We start from the raw sequence: 22712 nt of genomic DNA on the forward strand, positions 1-22712 counted from the left end.
GGTGCGGCTACCTCCTCTGTGTTTGTCAGAGGCGTGAAGAGCTCTTATTTTACAGACAGAGTCTTGCTCCCCTGGCTGTTGCATCTAGGTTTCCCTCCAACTGAGAAGCTCTCTTTACTTGTGAGTGTTCTCAGCCAAGAGCCTCTGCCCTTCACTCTGTTACCTGCCAGCTTCACTTGGCCCTCAGAGTTAGCCTGGTCTTTGCTTTTAAGGAGCAAAGCACGTGAACGTGGCAGAGAGTTAGCACAAGTGTTGTTTTAGATCCCAATGATGTCCTGACATCTCCAGTGGCGTTCCTACCCCAGCGCTCACACCGGCATCCCAGATGAAGCACAACTAACTTCCAAGACCAGGCTGGCCTCGAACTCACAGAGCTCCGCCTGCCTCTGCCTCCCAAGTGCTGGGATTAAAGGTATGCGCCACCATCGCCTGGTGGAAATTCTATTTTCAAAAGCAGGCTTGGTCTGGGGCTTTTTGGTCCTGCTGCAAAGAACAGAAAGGGCCAGGACATATGACATTATAGTACAAGGCACAACAGAACACAAGAACACAGAGGCGCAATTGTCCTCCCTCCTCCCTTTCCACAGGGCGCTATCTACTGCCCTGTTTTCACTGACTCTCTGCCCCCGAAACAAGCTTCCAAAACAGATAGTGTAGCTTTGTATTTATTCACTCACGCCACAGGGCTGTTTGGATGGGTTTTCCTTCCTGGTTTATTTAGGATTCAACAACAGGAGGACTGCTTTGAAAGAATCAAGCAATCAGATTTGAACTTGCTTCCTTTTGTTTGTTTGTTTTGAGATCTGGTCTCACTGTAGCACTAGCTGGCCTGGCCTCAACTTTGTAGACCAGGTTGGCCTTGAGTCACGGCCACCTGCCTCTGCCTGGGCTGGGATTAAGGGCCTTAGGCACAACTTCTCACTTGTTTGCAACATTCTTGCTTCTGTAAAGATGTTTGACTAGGATGTTCATCTAACTGACAGCCTTCATAGGACCCATAGAAATCTGCAAGTTCCGAAGTAATGAAGAATAACAGAAAAAAAACTGCAAACATGAGACCATTTGGGGAAGAAAGACAAAACGCACAAAATTATTCATGGAAATTATCTTTGCCTTTTTAAAATCAAGAAAACCTTGCCATTCAAACTTTCAAAGCACTTGTTTGAACAGTATGCACATGGCTGAGATAAAGAATAACAACCTTTAAAAAGAGGAATGCCTTATCCGCTTCCTTAATAAGTGACCAAGAACAGACGGGTGAGGAGAGACTTCAGTTTCACAAGCAAATAGGCAGGTTGCCTGTTTTCTGATCACACCACTCTCTAGGCAACCAGGAAGCCTGGTCAAATGGGGCTTCTCACTGGGCTTGCCAGACTGTGTGAGAGACGGGAACTAGAGCGCTGAGCCGTTCTACATCTTAGAGAGATACAGTGTGAGGTGACTGGATCATCTCTGATCTCTGCAACCCAAGTGGGGGAGGAACATGTGTCCATCCTGAGTGACATCTATATAAGTCACAGGCGAGAGGCTCCGGGGTGGAGGACTCCAGGGTAACGTTGTTGGGAACACTTAATTCCCTGCAAAGGGCGTACGGGCACCGGTTGAGCTGTGTATGAGAGGACCACCAAGCGCTGTAGCTTTGTTGAATTTGCTCCAGGATCCAGAGTCCTTAAGCTGAGGAGAGCTGCCTGCCCGATGCTCAGGTACTTAGCCCTGTCTACCACTGCTCTCGCCTCTTCTGCTGTCGTTTCCTCCCATCCTTATCCACCTCAGAACTGCAGAAGTCTACAGAGAAAGAGGGCCCTTCTGAGAAGGCCGCACCAGTGTGCCTGGTCACCCTCCAGTGGTAAGACGAAGACACTTGGAAATTGGTGATTCCCCAGACCTTGGGGCCAGCATTGTCCATCCGCTCGGAAGTGCTCGTGGCAAAGTCCCATCCTGACCATTTCCAGTAGTGCCAGGAACCTGGGGGATTGTTCAGCATTCCTTCTGAATACTTGAGTTACCAGAAGGTCTGTCTCAGTTGGGTGGGGACTTGGTCCCACTTCTGCACCTTATCTGAGGAATCACACCCTCAGAGGCTGGGTGCTTTAGGCTTCTAGAGCAGTAGGTGTCCTACAGGCGTGGCAGTGGCCACACCAAAAACTCTGGTGTGGAAGGTACAAAGTAGCTAGTCTTCCAGCCAATCAGTGAGGATGGAAGGGGCCGAGGCAGCAAGCTGGCCTGATGCAGCTTGTCCAGACTGAACTCTAAATTGCAAACAGAGATTCCTGAGCCTCCTGGCTTTTCTTCTGCACACAGCAGGTCTCCCATTCTCCCATTCTTCTCAGGGTGCAGCTCACCCCAAGTTCTAGCCTTCCTGTGTGAATGCAGACACGGCTGACTCCCCAGAGCCCAGCGGAGTGTCTGGCAGTGGACATGCTGCTGTGGACATATTTCCCACGAAACAGCACCAAAGTGAATCGGGCCTTCTCCCCCCGTGATGCTGGAGGCTCAGAAGACAGGGATCTGGTCTCTGCGAACCACATCCAGGTCGTCATCCAGGGTCAGCAACACCTGAAGTGAGAGGGTTGGAGATGGGAAGGGAATAAGTCTTTGCCACACCAGGTTCCAACTTCCTGCCGTCCACAGACTGGAAATGGCATGCCCCCTCACTTGTTCGTATATTTTTGGCAGTGATCCACAAGGCCTTGCTTTTAGCTGGGACTTATTACTAAATTACAGCTCATGTGTAAATTTCTTGAAATACTCGTGAAGAGGGTTCTCATGTGCTGTGCTTGACACTAGAGACACAGCTGAGGATGAAAACGGCATCCACCCTCTGCCCTAGAACCTAGAACTCACATTAGGGAAAGGTTCTTAAACAGGAAGAAAGCACATGAGGTAGGATGCAGTGTATTTCACAGACTATATGAGAGTATCAGAGCTTGGGGTGGAGGATGGAAAAGTATTTGAATAAGGTGGCCTGGGTAGTCATTACTTAGAAGGTGACATATAAAATTCATCGGAGATGAAGTATTGAGGGTTTCTGTATAAGAGCCATTCCTACTTTGCCCTAATTCCCTCTCCACATGAAATCACTAGTCCCACTCTGTCATCCCATGTCACAGAGATTGGGTGTACTTTCCACTATGGCCACTAGAGGGAAGCCCTGCTCCACTCTTGTGATTGCATGGTTGGCCTCTGTGAGGATGACAGACACCTAATTTTTTAAATTAGGAAATTAAAAAAAAAAGACTAAAGGATGCGGAGGATGGCCATATTACATTAGCATAACTACTAATGGGTTCTGGGAAGGGCACAAGCAAATCCCAGGCACCCTAGATTAGGAACATGCTGGCTGGGTGGCTTCTTGAGCTTCTCTAGGAACCCAATCTTTCTTTTTAAGATACACAGTGAGCCTGGAGGAAGGGAAGGAAGAGAGTCCATGATGAGAAGCAGCAATTCCACAAATTTTGGTGATGCCTTAAGTGGTTCCTGGGGGAATTCTGAGCATTTGAATCCAATAACCAATTCTGTCCCTAGGCACTGTATAACTCACGGAAAATAATTTTGTCACTCTCCTGTGTGTACAGACATTGAAAAGTAGAGGAAAATGAAAGTCGTGGCCTCACAGAAGTTACAGTAAGAGAAAAAAGATACGGGGAGATGGTCAGCGCACTGGACTGCGCAGGGAGATGGTCAGCGCAGGGAGATGGTCAGCACAGGGAGGATGTCAGCACAGGGAGGGTGGTCAGCACAGGGAGGGTGGTCAGCACACTGGATTGCACAGGGAGATGGTCAGCACACTGGACTGCACAGGGAGATGGTCAGCACAGGGAGGATGGTCAGCACAGGAGGATGGTCAGCACAGGGAGGGTGGTCAGCACACTGGATTGCACAGGGAGATGGTCAGCACAGGGAGGATGTCAGCACACTGGACTGCACAGGGAGATGGTCAGCACAGGGAGGATGGTCAGCACAGGAGGATGGTCAGCACAGGGAGGGTGGTCAGCACACTGGATTGCACAGGGAGATGGTCAGCACACTGAATTGCAAAAAACGAATGCAGAGTAATTAGAGGGGATGGTAGAGGCTGCGGATGAACAGCAGGGAATATGCAGGACTGCAGAAGCAGGGAGAGCAGCAAGAAGCTCTGAGTGACTCACCAGGAAGGAGAAAAACAGGGCAGTTGCAGAGAGAAAGTGCCAGATGTCGTGGTCATCAAAGAAGTCCAGCAGCACACACTCTCGGTTCTTCTCCCGGGACTCTGCTGGGGTTCCCTGGAGGAAGGGGACGCAGATGTGGGCAAGGACCCACGGTTCAGTCATTTCAGGGTTTGATTTTGAGGAAGCACCCGGAAAGTCAGCTGCTGGGGGTCGTGTACAGTTGCTCTCAGCAATGCTGTTTATCCTAGTCCCAGAATGGAGCCAGCCCAACTGTCCAGAGTGCACTGATACGGTTTCTGAGGGCTCGGCCTTCCTGTCCTAGCCTTGAATTTATTGATGGACGAAGACTGCGATGGGAAGAGGTGACAATATACTAATCGAGCATTAAACATCCCTGGGAACAGACCATAAAAGAACTAGCGAAGATCGCATGTGCCCTGCCCCACAACGGAAAAAACTGCTCAGCAATTAGAAGACACGCTGATGCAGGGCCATAGCATGGATAACCTAGAAACCATTACACTGCACACCGCTTGAATGAAGCCAGACTCGGTGGCCGCACGATGTGTGGCTCTATCTCTAGGAAAGCAGTTCTCAACCTGTGGGCCGAGACCCCCACAGGGGACACATATCAGACATCCTGCATATCAGATATTTACATTATGATTCATACCAGTAGCAAAATGACAGTTACGAAGTTGCAATGAAATAATTTTATGGGTGGGGCCACCACGACATGAGGAACTGTATTAAAGGGCCACAGCATTAGGACGGTTGAGAACCACGGCTCTGGAAATGCCCAGACTGGGAACTGCACAGCCACAGAAGGTAAGTTAATGGCTGCTAAGTATTGTCGGGTCTTTGCGAGACAGAATGGCTCTCATGAGTTTTCTTTCTGCAGTCACACAGATAGATGCTCAAAGATCAGATTACTGATACAGCTGTGGTAGAGAGCGGAGGCATCCTGTTTGGGCTTCAGACACAGCACTGGTTTCTGAGGGCTCAGCTTTCCTGTGCTACCCCTGCATTTACTGATGGATGACAACTGTCCTGGGAAAGATGGTGACGATATGCTAATTGAGCGTTAAACACCTCTGGGAACATGCCACGAGGGACCTGGTGAAGATCACATGTGCGGTATCTCCAAGACTTGCAAGTTCATGTAGCATTACCCTGGCCATGCTGACCACACGCCGCTTGCCCTTTCTCTCCCAAAGAAAGCTGTGAGCTTAAATGATGGGCGAAAGATGAGAAGCAATGGAAGCCAGGGAGGGAGAAAGGTCCAAAAGGCAGGAGGGAGTGAGAACTGCTCAGATAAAAGAAGGGGCCTCTTACCTCCCAGCTGCTGAGGTTCTGAAAGAAAAAGTACAGGGCCGCAGCCCACACCACCGCGGTGGCCACGATGCAGAAGAGTGGTAGCGGGAGGATCTTCTCGGAGCTGCGGAGCTGTGGAGAGATGCAAACCATTGAGGCTGCAGCCCCAGTGGTGGGCAGGCTCCCTGCGCTGCCAGCTCCTCCCTTGTGCTCACCTTCATGATGATGTAGAAAGCCAGGTACAGCAGCAGGTTGAAGATGAAGATGCCCAGCATGTAGGATGCAAAGTCCCTGGGCCGGCAGAACAGTCCAAAGAAGGCACTGCAGGTGTAGTATAGGGTGTTGGTGGTGTGTGAGTGGATCGTTAACCACTGTGGGAGTTTACTAGTTAAAACCACACTTTAAGATACAACAATGCATTCTGAGATAACAGGGATACAGTCTGAGACATGCGCAGTAGGTGAGTTTGGCATTGTGTGAACGTTATAGAAAAGCCAAGACGGCCATGTCACCAGGCCATACCATCTTTCATGTGCATGTGGTCCTCTGGTAATTGAAATGTCTTTGGGTGATGAGTAATAACTACACAACTTAATGAGTGATGTAAATACTTTCAATTGATCGATCTTTGCCAGAACATTCCTCCTTAGTGCCTTCACAGTGGTCTTGTGAGTGAACGCACAGTTATCATTCCTCTCTGGGTGCAATGGTTTTCCCAGTATCCTTCAGTGTCTCATGATTACAAACAGCACTGTCATGAAAGGGAATGTTCCAGAATGCTGCCTTTGTTTTCATTTAAGTCCATTGGTTCATCAGAACAGATTGCTGCCAGTAGGATTACCTCAGTAACTGGCTTGACAACATTACCGAGTTAATGCCAGCCGTCTGTATTTAATTTAGCACTGAAATTTACTTTGACTGAGGGTGAACCTTAAGTCTGTTTAAAATTTCTATTCACTATAACAAAATATTGGTAACGTTTCCTCCCTGAGACAGGGTTTCTCTGCGTATCCCTGGCTGCCCGGGAACTTGCTCTGTAGACCACGCTGGCCTCTGCCTCCCGAGTGCTGGGATTAAAGGTGCAGGCAACACCCAGCTGTAGCTTTCTTCATCTCCTTATTTGAAGTTTTTTTTTTTTTTTTTAATAAATATACGTTTAAGACCTACAGTGTGGTGGGTGGGTGGTACACACCTGTAATCTCAGCACTCTGGAAGCTGAGCCAGGAAGATTGCCAGGAGCTTGAGGCTAACCTGGGCTACAAAGTGAGGACCAAACAAGCCAGGTCTAGATAGAAAAACCCTGTCACAAACAGACAAATAAAAACAAACAAACAGTATAACACAAAATGAAACAACTATATTGTGGCTCTAGGAAGCAAAAAGGAAAAATTGACAAGTGGGATTTTACCAAATTAAAAAGCTTCTGCATAGCAAAGAGTTCACAGAGGAAAGAGACAAGAAAACAGGAAAATAGCTATTAACAATCCTGGATTAGCTAATCTTGGGTTAATATTTGTCCTAGTTAGGTTTTTGTCATTCTAGGGTCATCTAGGAAGAGGAACCTCAATTGAGAAAATGTCCTCATCAGGGTAGACAGTGGGCAAGTCTGTAGGGCACCTTCTTGATCAGCCATTGATGTGGGGCCCAATCCACTGTGGGTGGTGTCACCCCCAGGTAGATGGTCCTAGGTGTGTAAGAAAGCAGACTGAGTAAGCCAGTGAGCATTGCTTCCCCACAGAACTGCTTGGTTCCTGCCTCCGGGTTCCTGCCTGGGTTCCTGCCGTCAGACCCTGCTGGGACTACCCTTCACAACGGACCACAGTAGTGAGCTGACATCAACCCTCCCCTGCTTCCCTTCACTATGGACAACAGTGAGCTGACACCAACCCTTTCCTGCTGCCCTTCACGATGGACCACAGCAGTGAGCTGACACCAATGCTTCCCTGCTGCCCTTCATGATGGACCACAGCACTGAGCTGACATCAACCCTTTCCTGTTGCCCTTCACTATGGACAACAGTGAGTTGACATCAACCCTTCCCTGCTGCCCTTCACGATATTTGCCACATCAATGGAAAAGCAAACAAAACAACATCCAAACTAGCAAGAATTAAGAAACCAAGGAATACAACTTAAAAATGGGCAGATGTGGGAAGGGGATATGGCTCAGAGGGTAAAGTGCTTGCTGCCCAAACAGGAGGACATGTGTTCCAGTCTCCAGCATGGCAGAACACTCCACTAACCCCAGAAGAGACAGGTGGACCCTGGCACCTCATTGGCCAGGCTGTCCAGTTGAAATGCTGAGAAATATGAGTGGTACAACAGAGAAAGACAGCCAATGCCTCTGACTTCTGCAAGGAGCTCTCTAGTGTATGCACCTGCATGTGTGTGCGCGCGCACACACACACACACACAGAGATAGAGATAGAGATAGATAGAGAGAGAGAGAGAGAGAGAGAGAGAGAGAGAGAGAGCGTATATACATACACATGGCCAATAAATATCTGACAGCGTCATCGAGGTCATTGGCTCCCAGGGAAATGGAAATCAACCCCAAATGAAGACTAGTGAAGACTGGAAGTTGGGAAGTGGAGGGGTGGATAAAAGGAAGGTGGAGTTCATCTGTGAATGCGGAGATATCACACTAAACTACATTTGTGCATATAAATAATCATCACGTGTTAATCTTTAATGTAATGAAATCTATATTGACATAGTGTTTCGTCAGGATTTTTCTTGTCTCTGTTCTGTCTGCTTTCACTGTACTGGAGGATTGAACCATTTCATTTATTAGATGTCTGGGCTCACCTTGAACTTGGGATCCTCTGCCTTATATCCCGATAGCTGAGTTACATGTCTGCTTCCATCCTCTTCGTCTGACTCACTGGTCTATAGTTCTAAGTTTGGATCAGAGCTTGCCTCGCTCTGTTTTATTTATATTTTAATATTAGCTTGCCTTATTAGGCTAGCCTATGTCAACCCCCGTGGTCCTCACACATTATCTAAATTTAAATCGATTAAAACTAAATAAAAATTGAAAAGTCCATTCTTCAGACACATGGACTGCATTTCAGCATCGCAATGCCCACATGTTAGTAGTTCCTCTTAGGACTGTGCAGTACTGAGCATTTATGTAATTCCAGAAAGTTCTATTGGATAATGTTGGAATAGTTACTATATTCTTGGCCCCTCCTTCCTCATGTTAACCTTGCTTTTCAGGGACTGTTCACCCATTTTGTGATTTAAAAAAAAAAAAGCTCTAATTTGAAATTGACACATTAACTGGAGAACAGCTATCTGTCTTCCACTCCAGGCCCTGACATCTCTCTCCAGTTGGTTAAATTTTCTTTTGTGTGTCCTAATAAGGCAATTAAATTTTCAGAAGAAAGACTCTGCCTGCCTCTCAAATTGTATTCCTAAGTATTTCAAGTGCAAAGCTGTTATTAATGGCTATGAATTTCAGAGTCCAGCTGACTGTGCTCCAGATTACTCATGAAATACCATCCTTCCAGATTCTGAAATCCTCAGTTCACTAAAAACTCTTTGGTGGCCTTTCCTCAGATTCATTAATTAGCAATTTGATATGTGTGCTGTTTGGCTCTTGCTCTGTGCTCTCTTTGCTCTCTGTCTCTCTCTCTCTGTCTCTGTCTCTGTCTCTCTCTCTCTCTCTCTCACACACACACACACACACACACACACACACACCCCAAAGGTTTTCTTCTTCAGGGCCACGTTGGAATTATTCTTTTAGGGATAAGACATAAATAAATAATGATCCATAAATAGATGCTGACATTTCATAAATATGGAATCTGTAAATACTGAAGGTTGTCCATAGATTGCTTCCACTTGAACACATGTGTGCATTATGATCTTATTAAGAGAAGTAACACTCTAATAAGTAGGTAAGCATGGACTTGGGCTGGCGTGCAGCTCTATGGAAGAGCACTAGCTTAGCATGCAAGAGACCCTAAGTTTTATCCACAGCACGAAGTGAACGGAAGGATAAAGGTGATCCAGACACTGTAGCACACATCTAACATTCATATCCAATCACTCTTTATCTATATGGAACAACAGAGAAAGAGATAGCCCCTCTGCCAGGGAAACATTGAATTAGAATTATGGGACATCAAACCTTGTACCTTATTGGACCTGACATCCTACAGAGCTGTGTGAGGGAAAAGAGGCCACTGATCTTGTCTCGTGAGTGGATTGTGTCCTTATGCATATCAGGAATGGGTGCAAGGACCAAAAGTCACAGAGCCAGGGAAACCCATTAGCTGAGAGTCGTAAGTAAAAACAGCTGAAGTTACTTATTTTTGCGATACCAATGAAGCATCTCATGTGTTGGAAGTGAGGAGACTACATAAGACAATCTCAGCTAGCGGAGAATGCACATCTGTTGCACCTCTGCTTGTGTTCACCTGGGAAACAGGACAAGAGGATGCAAAGGAACAAATTGCAGGAGAATGACATGGCTGGAACAGAAAGCGAGAGAGAAAGAAATAGCAAAGTCACACACACACATGCGTGCACGTGCACACACACCACAAATGAAGGAAAAAGTATTTTATAAAAACTAATGTCTCCTCAATAGTCATTATGCAAAGTTCTATAAGATCATTTTAAATTACATTTTTTGGACTCATGGGCAAAATGCCTTTTTTCCTCCCCCTTTTCTTTCTTTCCTTCCTTTCTTTCTCTCAGTTATTTATCCATCCATCCACCCATCTCTCCAGACTCCTAGTGGGTTTTTTGTTGCTGTTGTTATTGTTGCTTTGATTTCCCATTTGTTTATTGCTGTTGTTGTTTCGGGTTTGTTTGTTTTTTTGTTTTTTACAGGTGGAAGTACCACCTAATACTTTTTTTAAAAAAAAATCAAGTCTCTGGGACAAACAGGTCTACAGTCTCCTTAATTTCAGATTTTCTTGTAAAAATGACAGTCCAAGAACTCCAAGCCGAGCGCTGCGGATTTTAACAATGATAAGAACATCATTTCCCGTAATTCTACTTACAAGGACCAGTTAACCAGGTTCCCCACAATGAGCAGCACCATCCTGTCCTGGAAAAGAGAAAATGGAGTGTTAGAATAGAGGTCGCTTTGCTAGCTACTCACTGCGGTGAAAGCGTCACCCACGGGAAAACAGTTTCTTTGTGGGAAGACACTTTCTGGGGTTCACACTAATACTGAGTCAGGCTGAACAGCAAGACCTGACCACAAAAGGATGTAGAGCAGCTCCGTGTAAGAAAGTGTGGCCAGCAAAGCCGTGGGGCTGTTCCCATAGGTTAGTGGGACTGAGCAGCTGGAGGTTGGTGACGTTGTGCTGGAGGTTGGTACATGTCACTCAGTAGTGGGGATTCTGCAGTCATGTCCCCGTGGCCTGGGCTGCACAGTCAAAACTAAATGTAGGAGCTAGTTTTCACTCCACAATCTTAACCCTGAAGTTAAGGAACGGGGGTTCGGGAGATGCAGGGAAACTGTCCACATGATTAAGGTTCCTCTGAGTGAAATCTGTTCTCCATCTTTTTCTGCCCTTTTGCGACTACTTCAAGCTTCTAGGTGTATTTAATTATATTTGCATGTGCATGGCCACCATCTCTCATTTTTACCAATTCTCAGCTTCCCAAGTGATCCATCCGATATAAAAGAAATGTCTTTTTTTTAAAAAAAAAAATTCTTTAATCTGAGTACTTGTGAGGCAGAGGCAAGAGAATCTCTGAGTTCGAGCCAACCTTGTTCACACAGCAAGTACCAGGCCAGTTTGGGACACCCTGTCGAAAAACAAAACCAGACAAAAGGCTACTTTCTTACTGGAATAGTGAAAATCTAAAAGCCTGATTGGAAATGCTGGTGAGGATGTGGGACCATCAGAACAGTTTGTCCCTGAAACAGATGTGTCGGAATACAAACAGGCTCTGCTACTTTGAGGGACAGCTGGCGTTTGTTCTGTTGTTAACCCCAAGACTAAATACCTGTTTACCACCTCTTCCATCAGTTTCTCTCCAGGGAATGCTTCCAAATGAGTTGAAAACATAGGTTCAAGAAACCCCACCTCCACGATTGCTATATCAACTTTATTTGTAATTACACGAACCTGGAGGCAACAAGACAACCTTCAGTGGGTTCACGGATCAATACTTGGTAGCACTATAAGACCATGGAGCAGTATTCAGAACTATACAGAAAAGAGCTGTCATGTCATGGAAGCAACAGAGAGGAAATGTGAATGTGTGTTACTAAGTGAAAGAGGTAAGTCTGGGAGCAGGCGCTGCATGACTTGAATCCAGTCCCATGACACATTGAGAAAGGCAAAACAAGGAGGCGACCCTCTAGAAGCAGACCAGAGGTTGGCAGTGCCAAAGGAAGGAGAGGTAAACAGGCAGAGCGCAAAGGAGTGCTGGGCAAGCCAGACTGGTCTGCATGATGCTGTGCACACTTTGAACCTGTCATTAAGTGTTTGTCAAAACCCAAACAAAGGACAAAGCAGTGGTGTGGAGAAGCCGATGCTGTTCCGTGCAACAGCCTGATGAGAATGCTCATAGCAGAGACACCTATGCATGTGTAGGAGTCCTCAGCGTGTGGAGAATCTTGAGCCTTTTACTCTGTTTTGCTGTGAAGCTAAAATTGTTCTACACTTTAGACATTAATTGCCCTGCCTGGCTCTCAGCCACAGCATACACAACTCCCCAGATACTTGTAGATTCTAATGGGCTTTATAGTTCTAGCACTGAGGAAACCCCTGCTTCAAGTCTCTCAGTTTTTCCTGCCCAAGTTTTGAAGGCTAAGGGGTCTCCATATTTCTTGATGTAGAAATCCTTCTGGTTATAAGATCATTAACTGGGTTCTTACTGAACTCTTGTGTTCCAGGGCAGAAGACAGCATCAGATCTGAGCACAGAACTATACAGAGGCCAAGTCTTAGTGCTCAGAGGATGTTGGCTACTTCCAGTTCAATGGCCTGGACTCGAAGGCAGGGCTTTGGCCCCAGTCTCTCAGGCTTGATAGAGAAATGGATAGTATGAGGGCTATAGGGGAAAATTTAAAGGAATATTTCCAACCACCAAAACACAAGCACAGTTTACCAATGTTCCTGCTGTCAAAACATAAGGAGGTGAAAACATGGGAAGTGGACGTTACCAGCTGTGCTGGACGTTTTTCGTCAACCTGCTACAAGTTTGTGCCATCTGGGAGGACGGAACCTCAACTGAGAAAAATGCCTTCATAAATGCAAGCATGTGAGGTATTTTCTTGATTAATAACTGATGTGGAAGGATCCAGCCCACTGTGGGTGGTACTATCCCTAAGCAGGTAATCCCATAAGGCAGGTTGAGCAAACCATGCGGAGCAAGCCGCTGAGCAGCATTCCTCCAGAGTCTCTGTTTCAGGGCCTCCCTTGAGGTCCTGCAGTAACTGACTCTGAGGAGGGGTATAAACCAAATCCACCCTTGCCTCCACTCTTGGTCTAAGTGTTCTGTCACAGCGACAGTGAGCAAACTGATACCCTAATGGAAGCGGCCAGAAGGAACATCTTCTTAGAGCCACGCCAGTTCACACCTGCTGTCCTGGTAAAGCTATTAATAGTGTGACATTTCGTTTGCACGAGGTCACCTATTTGGATTGCTCACAAAGGCATCGTGCCTCAATTCTCTCCACAGTCATTATCACTATTTTAAAAGCTTGGTATATTCCAGCTGACATGCCAACACGGATGGGTAAATTCCAAATGGTCTCACCGCTACATGAAGAGCTACGGGTGGTCAGTGGCTCCCAGAAGAAGGAGAACCAGTTTCCTCCGGGGAGGAGTTCGCTTACAGGTTTCCAAGCCCAAGCGATCAGCCCTGGACTCATGTACGTACTGGCAGCATGAAATAGACTGAGTAGGCGGCATATGCATGTGTGTGTCTGTATATATCTACACATCTATGGAACGGTAATATTTGAAGAGGTCATAAATTTGGGAGGGAAGAGGCAGAGGCAGTAGTAACATGTATGAAGTACTCACGTGTGAAGTTCTCAAAAAAGAAAATAAAACTAAATATATATATACCACTTAAAAACTTTGGTGTGTATGTGTGTGCGTGTTTATGTATTTCCTTTATCTTCTTTATAGACTAACAAATATTTTTCTATCAAAGCAGGACCACGGTAGCTTGCCTTTTTAAAAGAATGGCAATGTGATTCTTTCCCCACTGACTGGACCACAGCCACCTCAGGCCATCTGGTTCTTTGGCTTTCTGGAGGTTTGAGTCACTGCCCCAAGCCTGCCCCCCCTCCCCCTGCCCTTCAGCTTTCTGGGAGCTGGCCAAGGAACACAGGAGTATGCACGTACCATATACAGAGGTCTGCTGCACTGCTGCACACAGTCCATGTAGAACACCATAACTGCCCTCCGGAAGATCCCCAGATCTGTGTTGACACAATTACATGATGAAAACACACCGAGAAAATACATATACTGGGAAGTGACGTGACGGTCACGTCTCAGATGACTGGGGGTAAGAAGGGTGCCATCGGCACTCGATTAAAAGGCATGAGACTGCTTTGCGCCTGATAGGTGAGCAGTAAATACATGATTAGGACAGCAGTTTTCAAGCCACAGGGAGCAAGCACTTTGGGGGTCAAACGACCCTTTCAAAGGGGTCGCCTAAAACTATCTGAAACCACAGATATTGATATTAAGATTTGTAACAGAAGCAAAATTACAGTTATGAAGTAGCAACAAAAATAATTGTGTGGCTGGGGGTGACCACAACATGAGGAAGTGCACTAAAGGGTCACAGCAATGGGAAAGTTGAGAACTACTGCTCGAGAAAACATTGTTGTCTTGGAGGGTGTGCCAGGTGCCTGGATCGTAGAATGGAAAGGCAGCTGCCACCCTTGTGCTTCCTTCGGCTAAGCTTAAAGGTCACTCTGGTGAGGTTTCCTGTCAGTGGAGATGTAGTGGAACCCTTGAGTCTACCTTAAAACATTTGCTCTCCGTAGTGGGGATTGGAGACCTTAACTTGTAAAAGTTCCAGCCTTCACTTCTCGGTGCAGTCATGAGTTACTAAGTTCTGAATCAAGAGATCCCGGGCTGTGCTAAGAATGGACAGAAAGAACAGTGGTCTGGAAACAGGATGCAGGATTATTAAGGAATGTAAGTTAAGAGGGGGCGAGAAACACAGAAAGGATCCTGCAAAAGGCATGGTCGGAACGGAATGGCGTCAGGTCAGCGTAAGAGTCTAGGTCAAAGGAAGGCTCTCTTCCTGTGAGCTCTTCATGTCTTGACATCAAAAGCGTGACCCAGAGCCAGCACTGCTGGGCGTGGATGCCCAGCTCTGTCGGGTCTCTCCCTCCCCTTTCAGGCTAGGCTCGGGGGTGAACTAACCCAGGAGAAAGGAGACTAGCCATGTGATAACCCAGAAGGCATGGAGCCCAGCATGGTTTGCGATGCAGACTGCCTACTGACTCTTACTCTGAATCCCCCTCCCATGCACTGCCTGACCTGGAAGGGAAAGGTAGGAGGCAGAGACAGCCAGGAGGGTCTAGAAACAGTTCAGACCCCTACAAAGGGCCGCAGGACATTACCTGTGTCAGACACATCTGAATCAGTGGGAAGCAGAGAGGAAAGAAGAGAGAGAGATGAGCTGTAAGAAGGAGGCCACACAGGTAAATCACCTCTCCCTCTGTCTGTTTTCCTTAAAATGATGGCATTACTTCATATTGTAAAAGTGATGCATGTTCCCCCATGAAGGACAAGGACTCTACCTGTCTCCGACACTCAGAAAGCCCCTCCCTGAAGAACAGGCAGAGAAGCCTTTCTCTCCCCTCCCACTTCAGGAACCCATCTTCTCTTATGAACAACCCACGAGGTCTAACTCCTAGGTTCTGAGCGGAGGATGCAGCAGTGGTCTGGACAAGTGGCTCTGCCCACCTATATAACATGCTCTGCCTTGCAGTGCACAGCTGCCTTTCCTATGAGCTCTCCCGAGAACCAGAGAGAAAGGAATGTGTAATTAGAAAGCAAAGGTGTCGAGGAACTGTGTGGAGAGGTTAGATATGGCTGAATCACTGTCTGTCAAGGCAACTTCCTGCCTGTGGGCTGACTTGAAACAAAATCCTTGGCACATGGAAACAGCTGTTAGGTCACAGTCCTCAAGTCCTTCCCCACTATCCTCCTGTGGCCTTCAGCCTCCATCCGCCTTGCAGTTGCAAGCCCAGCCTCGCCCGTGACAGCAGGTCCAGCTTCTAACTTTATCTGGTGCCTTCCTGACTTGTAACTCCTAACACATAGGCTGGGTTATATGGCATGATCTCCCACTCCCTCTCCCCGGAGCCTGTAAGAGCAAGGCATTCCCTTTGTCCTCTGGAACTGAAGGCCACCACCGTTCAGAACCCTGCCCTAGACTCTCTCCAATGAAATTCTTGGCAACCTGAAGAATCTGTCTCTCTTCAACGTCCCATCATGCTGCCTATGGCCATGGTACTGTAGCTGTCCTGCTGCCGTTAGACAAACCTGCCACCTGTTATTTCTAACAGCAGGTTTTGCTACATCTAAAACCACCTCAGGATGGTTCTGTGGGTACAGAACTTAAAACTAAAGTCTAGCTTCCAGATGCCCTTCCCACTGCCATACACCTCTCTCCCGCAACATTTGTGGGGGACCTCCCTGTGAGGCTGCCTCAGACTGAACTTGTCTATCAACCAAAGTTCCTTTCAGAGGGACTTCCTCTCTGTGACACATTGTAGTGACCACTTTATCCCTGTTCTAGAAATAAGGACAGTGAGGGCTGCATTGCTATTAACCCCAGGTTGCCCAGAGAGACCCCTTAACATACCTCTCACCATGCATGTCTTGTGAATCATCATTTCATGAGTAAATCTTCATCAATCTTTGTATGTAACAACTCTTTCCTGCTGTGACCCTCAAAAATCGCTGCATGGTCCTCATAAAAATTTTTCCTCTTGTCTAAGATGTTTATGAGCCAGTGATATATCACTGCTTGCACGTCACTGCCATTGGTATGACAGGACGGTGACAGGGATCAGCACCACTACCTAACTCTGTGCTCATGAATCTGGGAGAAAGTAGAACAAGACTCAGAGTCAGTTTTTTTGACAGTTTACATGACTTTCCAGATTTTGGTCTGGAATAATGAGAACACCTATCAAATGCTCTTGGGAGCTACACTATCTAAGGAAGGGTAGATCTACAAGGAGAAAGCCGTTCTTAGAGAAAACTGAACAGCCCATGTTCATGCTGGTGAGTAGCACTGTCACGGAGGAGGAGGGATGAGCCTATGCTGGCTTCCCTGGGGAAGTCAGTGCCTGTGCTTACTCACCTATCTTGAAACGGCCCATGTAGTAGATCTGGGTGCTGAGGGCCAGGGAAGCAAGAATATGGACTGCAGAGAAGATGACCCAGAACCACACATCGTTCTTCCCAAACACCTAGGGATAAAGAAGCGGGTTAGTGTGATCTGGGGTTTCCTCAGAGAACTCTGTATGACCACTGTCTCTTGTTGGGGCTTATAGTAGCAAACCAAACTTCTTTATATGCAGTGGATTGCAGCTAAGGCAGAGAACTGTGGGCGTGCTGGCTAAACAGCACATTCTATAGACCAGCCATAAGCCTCAGGGAACAACGTGGGAGGGGAGTGTGGAAAGAACACAAGAGCTGGAGGATGGTGACGAATGTCTTCTGGACATGACAAGGCAGTTGTAGTCATGAACTCACTGAAGCTGTGGCTGTCTGTTCAAGACCTGCACAAGATCAGGCCAACCAGCATTCCACCGAGCCCGAGGCGCTCAAGAGGCCCCACCCCTAGCTGAGGAGTTATTGGCAGTTGCTAACTGCTGGGGGAGGAGAGTCATTTTGTGAGGTGGTGTGTAGCTATTGGTAGTGTTCACGCACAGGTGGATGGCCTTATACCCATTCTCAGGCATACAGCACCCATTAGACTGAGTAGGTTATAAAAACATAAAAACGAAGAAGACGTGAAGGTTTGGAGGGGAATGTGTTGGGGGTAGCTTAAAGGGGTGGGAGGAGGGAATTGGGGTGGATGTGTTTGATGGTATGAAACTGTCAAAGAATAAATAAATCTGTTTTTAAAAAGCCACCTAGCCCTACGTGCATTTTGTTGTCTTACCTCAAAACGCACAGGGCTCTTTCTGTACAGTGGACAGAAAGAACAATGGTTATCTAGTCAAATGAAAACAAAGGCAGGAGAGATAGAATGGTAGCAGAACAACAGTGGAGGGGCAGCTGGTCCAGAGCTGGGGAGAATGCTCTTCAAATAACCAAAGGTGGCCGGCAACTGCTGTCCACTAACGTTTAAACATAGTTCGTCTCTTGGGTTGGTTTATCCAATCAACTTAGATTACTGATTCCAGTTTTGACAAGATTCAGACTCCTCCATTTGTATATAAAAACCACCCTCAGCTTTTTTACAGGCAATTATCACATGCTTAGAATCCTTCAGCTAGTAACCCAGCCAGAGTGCCATGAAGAGACCCAAATCCACACACCCGAAGCCCAACAGAGAGACACAAAGAGCAAAATCCACCCCCCCAAAGGGACACTTCTCCAGAGCCAGACTGAGGCAGACAGAGAGGGACCCACCACTCCGAGGACCGTGAGTGTGATGACTGCCGCGAAGGAGGCGTAGGCAGAGTAGGCGCTGGCATTGATGTCTGGGTGGCGGGCCTGATAGAGCTTCAGCATGCAGAGACCCGCGATCATGTACATGAAGGAAGTGTCTGAGGACCCAAACCAAAAAGTTCAGTGGGTGATAGGCAATAAGACCCCAGCTTCTCTTCAGCTTCTACCTGGCCCCTGGCTTCAGTTAGCGGACTATTTGCTGCCGTGTAGAGATCTCTCACACAACAGTCCTTCAGGGCACATCCTCTAGGAAGATCCCGTGTCTCCTATTTCTAACCCTTTGCCACACGCCAATGTATTTTGGTTCACAGAAGGGAAACATCTGATGGGGTAGGTAAGCAGCTGCCTCGCTTGCAAGGGGATGTGCACTCTAAACCTTACATTGGACAACGGTGACAAAACAGAAAATCCTGTAATGGTGATAGTTTAGGCAGAGTGAGAGTAATGAGGGTGTGTGTGGGGGGGGGGGGGCTGTTCTCAGCACTCCGAAATGTAGCCACGGTCACTGCTGCATCTCCATGTACAGCAGTGATAGCCTACTGGGGGAGACAGCTACTCACTAAATGAGGCTAAGCTGTTGTCCCTTCCGTCATGGGGATAGGAAGCAAAACAACAATGTGACACCCATGCTACTCAAAACTTCCGTAAAATACAGACAAGCCTGTCGGTGGCCAATGCTAAGGGCTCTGTGGGAAATAAAAGCTCTCGCACAGCTAGCGCGGGTGAGAATTAACATTCTGAGGAGAAATTTGTCAAACAGAAAACAGAAGGTGCACAAGCCAGGCAATTAAAAAGTCCTGTGGGTCGTGGTAGCGGCAGAGTTTTAATCTCAGCATCCAGGAGGCAGAGACCAACAGATCTCTGTGAGTTTGAGGCCAGCCTGGTCTACATGACAAATTCTAGAAGAACCATGGCTACAGAGTGAGATTTTGTATCAAAAAAATATAAATTGACTACTTAAAATATCATTATATTTGAGTGTGAGCGGGAGTGTATAGCTTTTATTTTCCTCATTTTTATTCTCTTCTTGTGTCTCTTTTAGATGGCTCTCACTCTATGTAGTCTAGTAACGGAGGTCTTCTTACCTCAGTTTCCCAGAAGTGCTAAATTTACAGGCAGAGACCACCACTCTCATTCATTCTTAATATTATTTTAATACTAACTTGATATCTGCCATCTTTCCAATCAGAACTATACATCCTTCCAGCCTCAGAGAGGCTAACCCTACTCTTGGAAGGGATGGGTCTGACTGGTCCAAAGTTAACCCAATTTCCTTTGCTGATGGATGTAGCAGCCTAGACCTGAGCTAACCATTACCTAAGGAATGATTCAGGAATGTACTATGACCTTTAGAGATGCTGAGGTATGAGGGAACTTTATCCTGAGGTTTCTTAGGAAGATGTTTCCTCGCTCTAAGTACAGGCCACCTTGAACCTGCTCTGAACCCAGAGAAGGAGACTTAAAATCAGGTTCTGCTATGGACACATTTGGCCATCATGAGAGAAGTTACCCTTGGGAGAAAACCAACACACAGGCTAGGGACATACAAAGGGTCACACGGGGAAAATAGGGGCAGAGCCCTCAGGTGAACCAGTCACAATGCCCTTTCTCCCTCTACCTTCCAGACAGTGAGCAGTCAATGTGATGGCCTTATCGTTTAGTTAATTGTAAATGGAGCATTCTGTTATTCCCCCGCCCCTCCCCAGAGCGGGCTAAATACTCAACTATGTAAGTTACACCAAGGGAAGCCTGAAGGGCAATGATACTTAGCTTGGCCACTGACACTATGTGTCACCGTGGCATTAGCATTCAGTGTAGAGTGTTTTCTAGACTAATCGTCAGAGAGAACAAATTAAAGGTATAGTACACAGAAATCTCACTCAGTGGCAAGGTACATTTGGATCATTTTAGCTCACCCCAAATGCCTGCAAGTATGAATTTGATGTTTTTGGAAGGGCTCCAGGATAAGACTCCTGTAACTCAAATCTATCACTGATATACGTTCTAATTACCGAACTGGAAGTTGGAGTAATTCGGGCAGACGTGGTAACAAGCACTGAGGACGCCCTCCATCATCAGCGCAATGCCCATGGCATAGAACAGACCGAAGTGTTTGGGAATCCCGTACTCCTGGAAAAAGGAGAAGCTTTGTTAGTAAGCAGACAATCCTGAATGGTGGCCTCAGTGGCTCTACACACAGCTTATCCTCCGTCACCAAGCCAGACGTCCCTCCTCTTTCTGGGACTTCCCAGTCTGTGCCTTTGGTCTGCCGCAGTTTCTCCTCACCATGGCAAAGATGTCTTTAGCTTCCAGGGCTTTTCGATGGAGCAGGTCCCGGCGCAACACTATCAGCAGAAAGAGGAAGCCCAGGAGCACGTGGCCCAGGTTACTGAGAATATTATTGAAGGCACTATGGAGAGGAGTGAGAAATGAGTGTGAGAGCCATCACGGGGATCCATGCAAAAATGAGCTGGGAATCTCAGCATTTGGTGCCTTTCACTACCGACCTTTCCCTGGGCCTTCAGGCTTGGACAATCACCAGGAGTCCTCTTTAATCTAACTTCCTGATTTGAAGATGCTCACTTGACTTAACCTAACTGTATCTTCTCAGGGATGTCTGTTCACCATCCCTAACACCGGCCTGATCATCTCTTGTCCTCACAGCCCCAGCAAAGCATGAGTCCTGATAAAGAGCTGGTCCAGAGACAGACAAGAATTTAAGCTCCACCTATGACGCTCATCGGCGGACCCATGGAGTGTCAATATTCAGGTCGCCGACTGTGGATTTCAGGGTAAGTGCAGACGCATCACTGACAGTGGCTGTATTTCAGGAAATCAAGACTGGTTCTGCTCTGTAGCGAGAAGTTGGGTTTCTACGTCTCAGGAAGAAATTTTCTTTCACCAAGTTCTGGGGGCTTTAGAATAGCTAGGTTTGTGGATGAACTCTGGCATTACGAAGAAATAAGGAAACCAAATTCAGCAAACCTTACCCGTCTAAGTTTTAGCATCTTCATCTAAAATGGTGGCGCTAATAATGCCTACCTCTCACTGAGCAGACTGAATGAGAGCTGGCCACTAACTCAAGTTCAGGGCAGGTGCCGCCCATAACTGGGGATCTGGCTTTTAAAAACCTCACTGTCCACTCCTCAGCAGGCCACTCTTAGGGGTTTCGTCTGGGAGAGAAGCGTACCTGGTCTCTACATCTGACTTTAATTCCTCTTTGTCCTGACTAGGGTAGTTTCTTCAGTTGCTTTTCATGCTTGCAAAACCTTAAGCCAGACAGAAAGACTACTGCTTCATGAGGAACCAGTGGGCTAAGTTTACCTCAGGACGCCCCAGGGGTGGGCACAAAGGAAGTTGTAGTAGCAGATGTCCTGGTTGCCAGTGACATTTACCACCTATAAAATCAAGGGAGAGAAGAGGAAGTGTGACTTTTCCCCATCCTGTGAGTCTGCCCAAAGTCACCAAGAACAGAACGGGCTTGGAGGAAATGGAGACGTCCCATTCGCCGGCACCCGGGGAGAAGTATCTAGTTTTCCTTGTCTAGCTCCTTCTCCATCAAGAACCTACCCAAATCCTAGCAAGCTGAGCTTCTGACAGGGTTGCCATGGATGGAGAGACTGTTTAGATTATAAACAGTGGTGTTCAAACCTCATAGAGACTTTGTCTTCATTGTGTAATGAGAATGAATGGATTAAATATTTTACATCACTGGCTTGGCTATGCACAGAAATCACAGAGGATTTCAGCAACACTGATGCATGGTTCTACTTCCTGAGGCTCTGATCTACTTGGTGTTGTGGTACCACCCTGGACCCTGTGATTCTTAAAAGTGCCCCAGGTGATTTTAACACATAGCAAAAAATTGAGGACGGTGCATATAATGTCCTTAGCCACATATCATTCTAAATGGGCCTTCTCAGATCTCATAATTTTAGAAGATTTATACTTAGAAATATGGATCCCAATTAAATTCCTACTTTGGTAACTTGCATCCAGAGTTTCTGTGAAGGAGCAGTGGGCATTCTCCAGCTGTTTTAGTGCGAAATTTTTCATGCAATTTTTAATGTTTTGTTGTTGGTTTAATAATTTGTTAGTTCCATGAAACTGCTTTTAAACCATTTGAAAAAGATTTATTTATTTTGTGTTTATCAGTGTTTTGCTTATATGTATGCCTGTGTACTGCCCATGTGCCTGACATCCACAGAGGTCAGAAGAGGGTGCTGGATTCCCCTGTAACTGGAATTACAGACGGTTGTGAGAGGCACTGGGAAGCCAAGACCTCTACAAGAGCTACACGTGTTCTTAGCTATTGAGACATCTCTCCAGTCCCTTGCAGAGCTTTTTGTAGTTTTATAGACTATCCCCAATGAGCAGGTATAGGCTAAATTAGACTTCTGGCTTCCTTTGACAAGTCTGGAGATCTTATTTTGTTTTACTTTCTTAGGCATTTCACGTTAGTTGCCCAGGCTGGCCTTGAACTCCCTAGCTGAGATGACCTTGAACTTCTGATCCTCTGGCATCCTTGTTCCTCCTGCGGGGGTCACGGGCATGTTACATTTGTTTGTGAGGTGCTGGAGTTGAACACAGTTTCACACCTTCTAGGCA

The 22712-nt window shown here is 46.7% G+C and overlaps 1 protein-coding gene across 2 annotated transcripts in view; it reads right to left on the minus strand.

Annotated features, from left to right (window-relative positions):
• Positions 1-716: 716 nt before the first annotated feature.
• The window catches only part of Sidt1 (SID1 transmembrane family member 1), an 87846-nt gene continuing 65850 nt past the window's right edge, over positions 717-22712 (minus strand). For both annotated transcript variants that reach the window (XM_057764043.1, XM_057764044.1), the window contains exons 15-26: positions 21429-21502; positions 20391-20514; positions 20117-20234; positions 18066-18202; positions 16786-16894; positions 15032-15046; positions 13794-13870; positions 10480-10526; positions 5678-5783; positions 5484-5594; positions 4149-4262; positions 717-2556 (exon numbers count right to left, since the gene is read on the minus strand). In XM_057764043.1, coding sequence (XP_057620026.1) covers positions 2494-2556; positions 4149-4262; positions 5484-5594; positions 5678-5783; positions 10480-10526; positions 13794-13870; positions 15032-15046; positions 16786-16894; positions 18066-18202; positions 20117-20234; positions 20391-20514; positions 21429-21502 — 1095 coding nt within the window. In that variant the 3' untranslated portion in view covers positions 717-2493. The remainder of the gene's footprint in view (positions 2557-4148; positions 4263-5483; positions 5595-5677; positions 5784-10479; positions 10527-13793; positions 13871-15031; positions 15047-16785; positions 16895-18065; positions 18203-20116; positions 20235-20390; positions 20515-21428; positions 21503-22712) is intronic.

This window comes from Chionomys nivalis, chromosome 3, assembly GCF_950005125.1.
Source record: "Chionomys nivalis chromosome 3, mChiNiv1.1, whole genome shotgun sequence".
NCBI classification, from domain to species: domain Eukaryota; kingdom Metazoa; phylum Chordata; class Mammalia; order Rodentia; family Cricetidae; genus Chionomys; species Chionomys nivalis.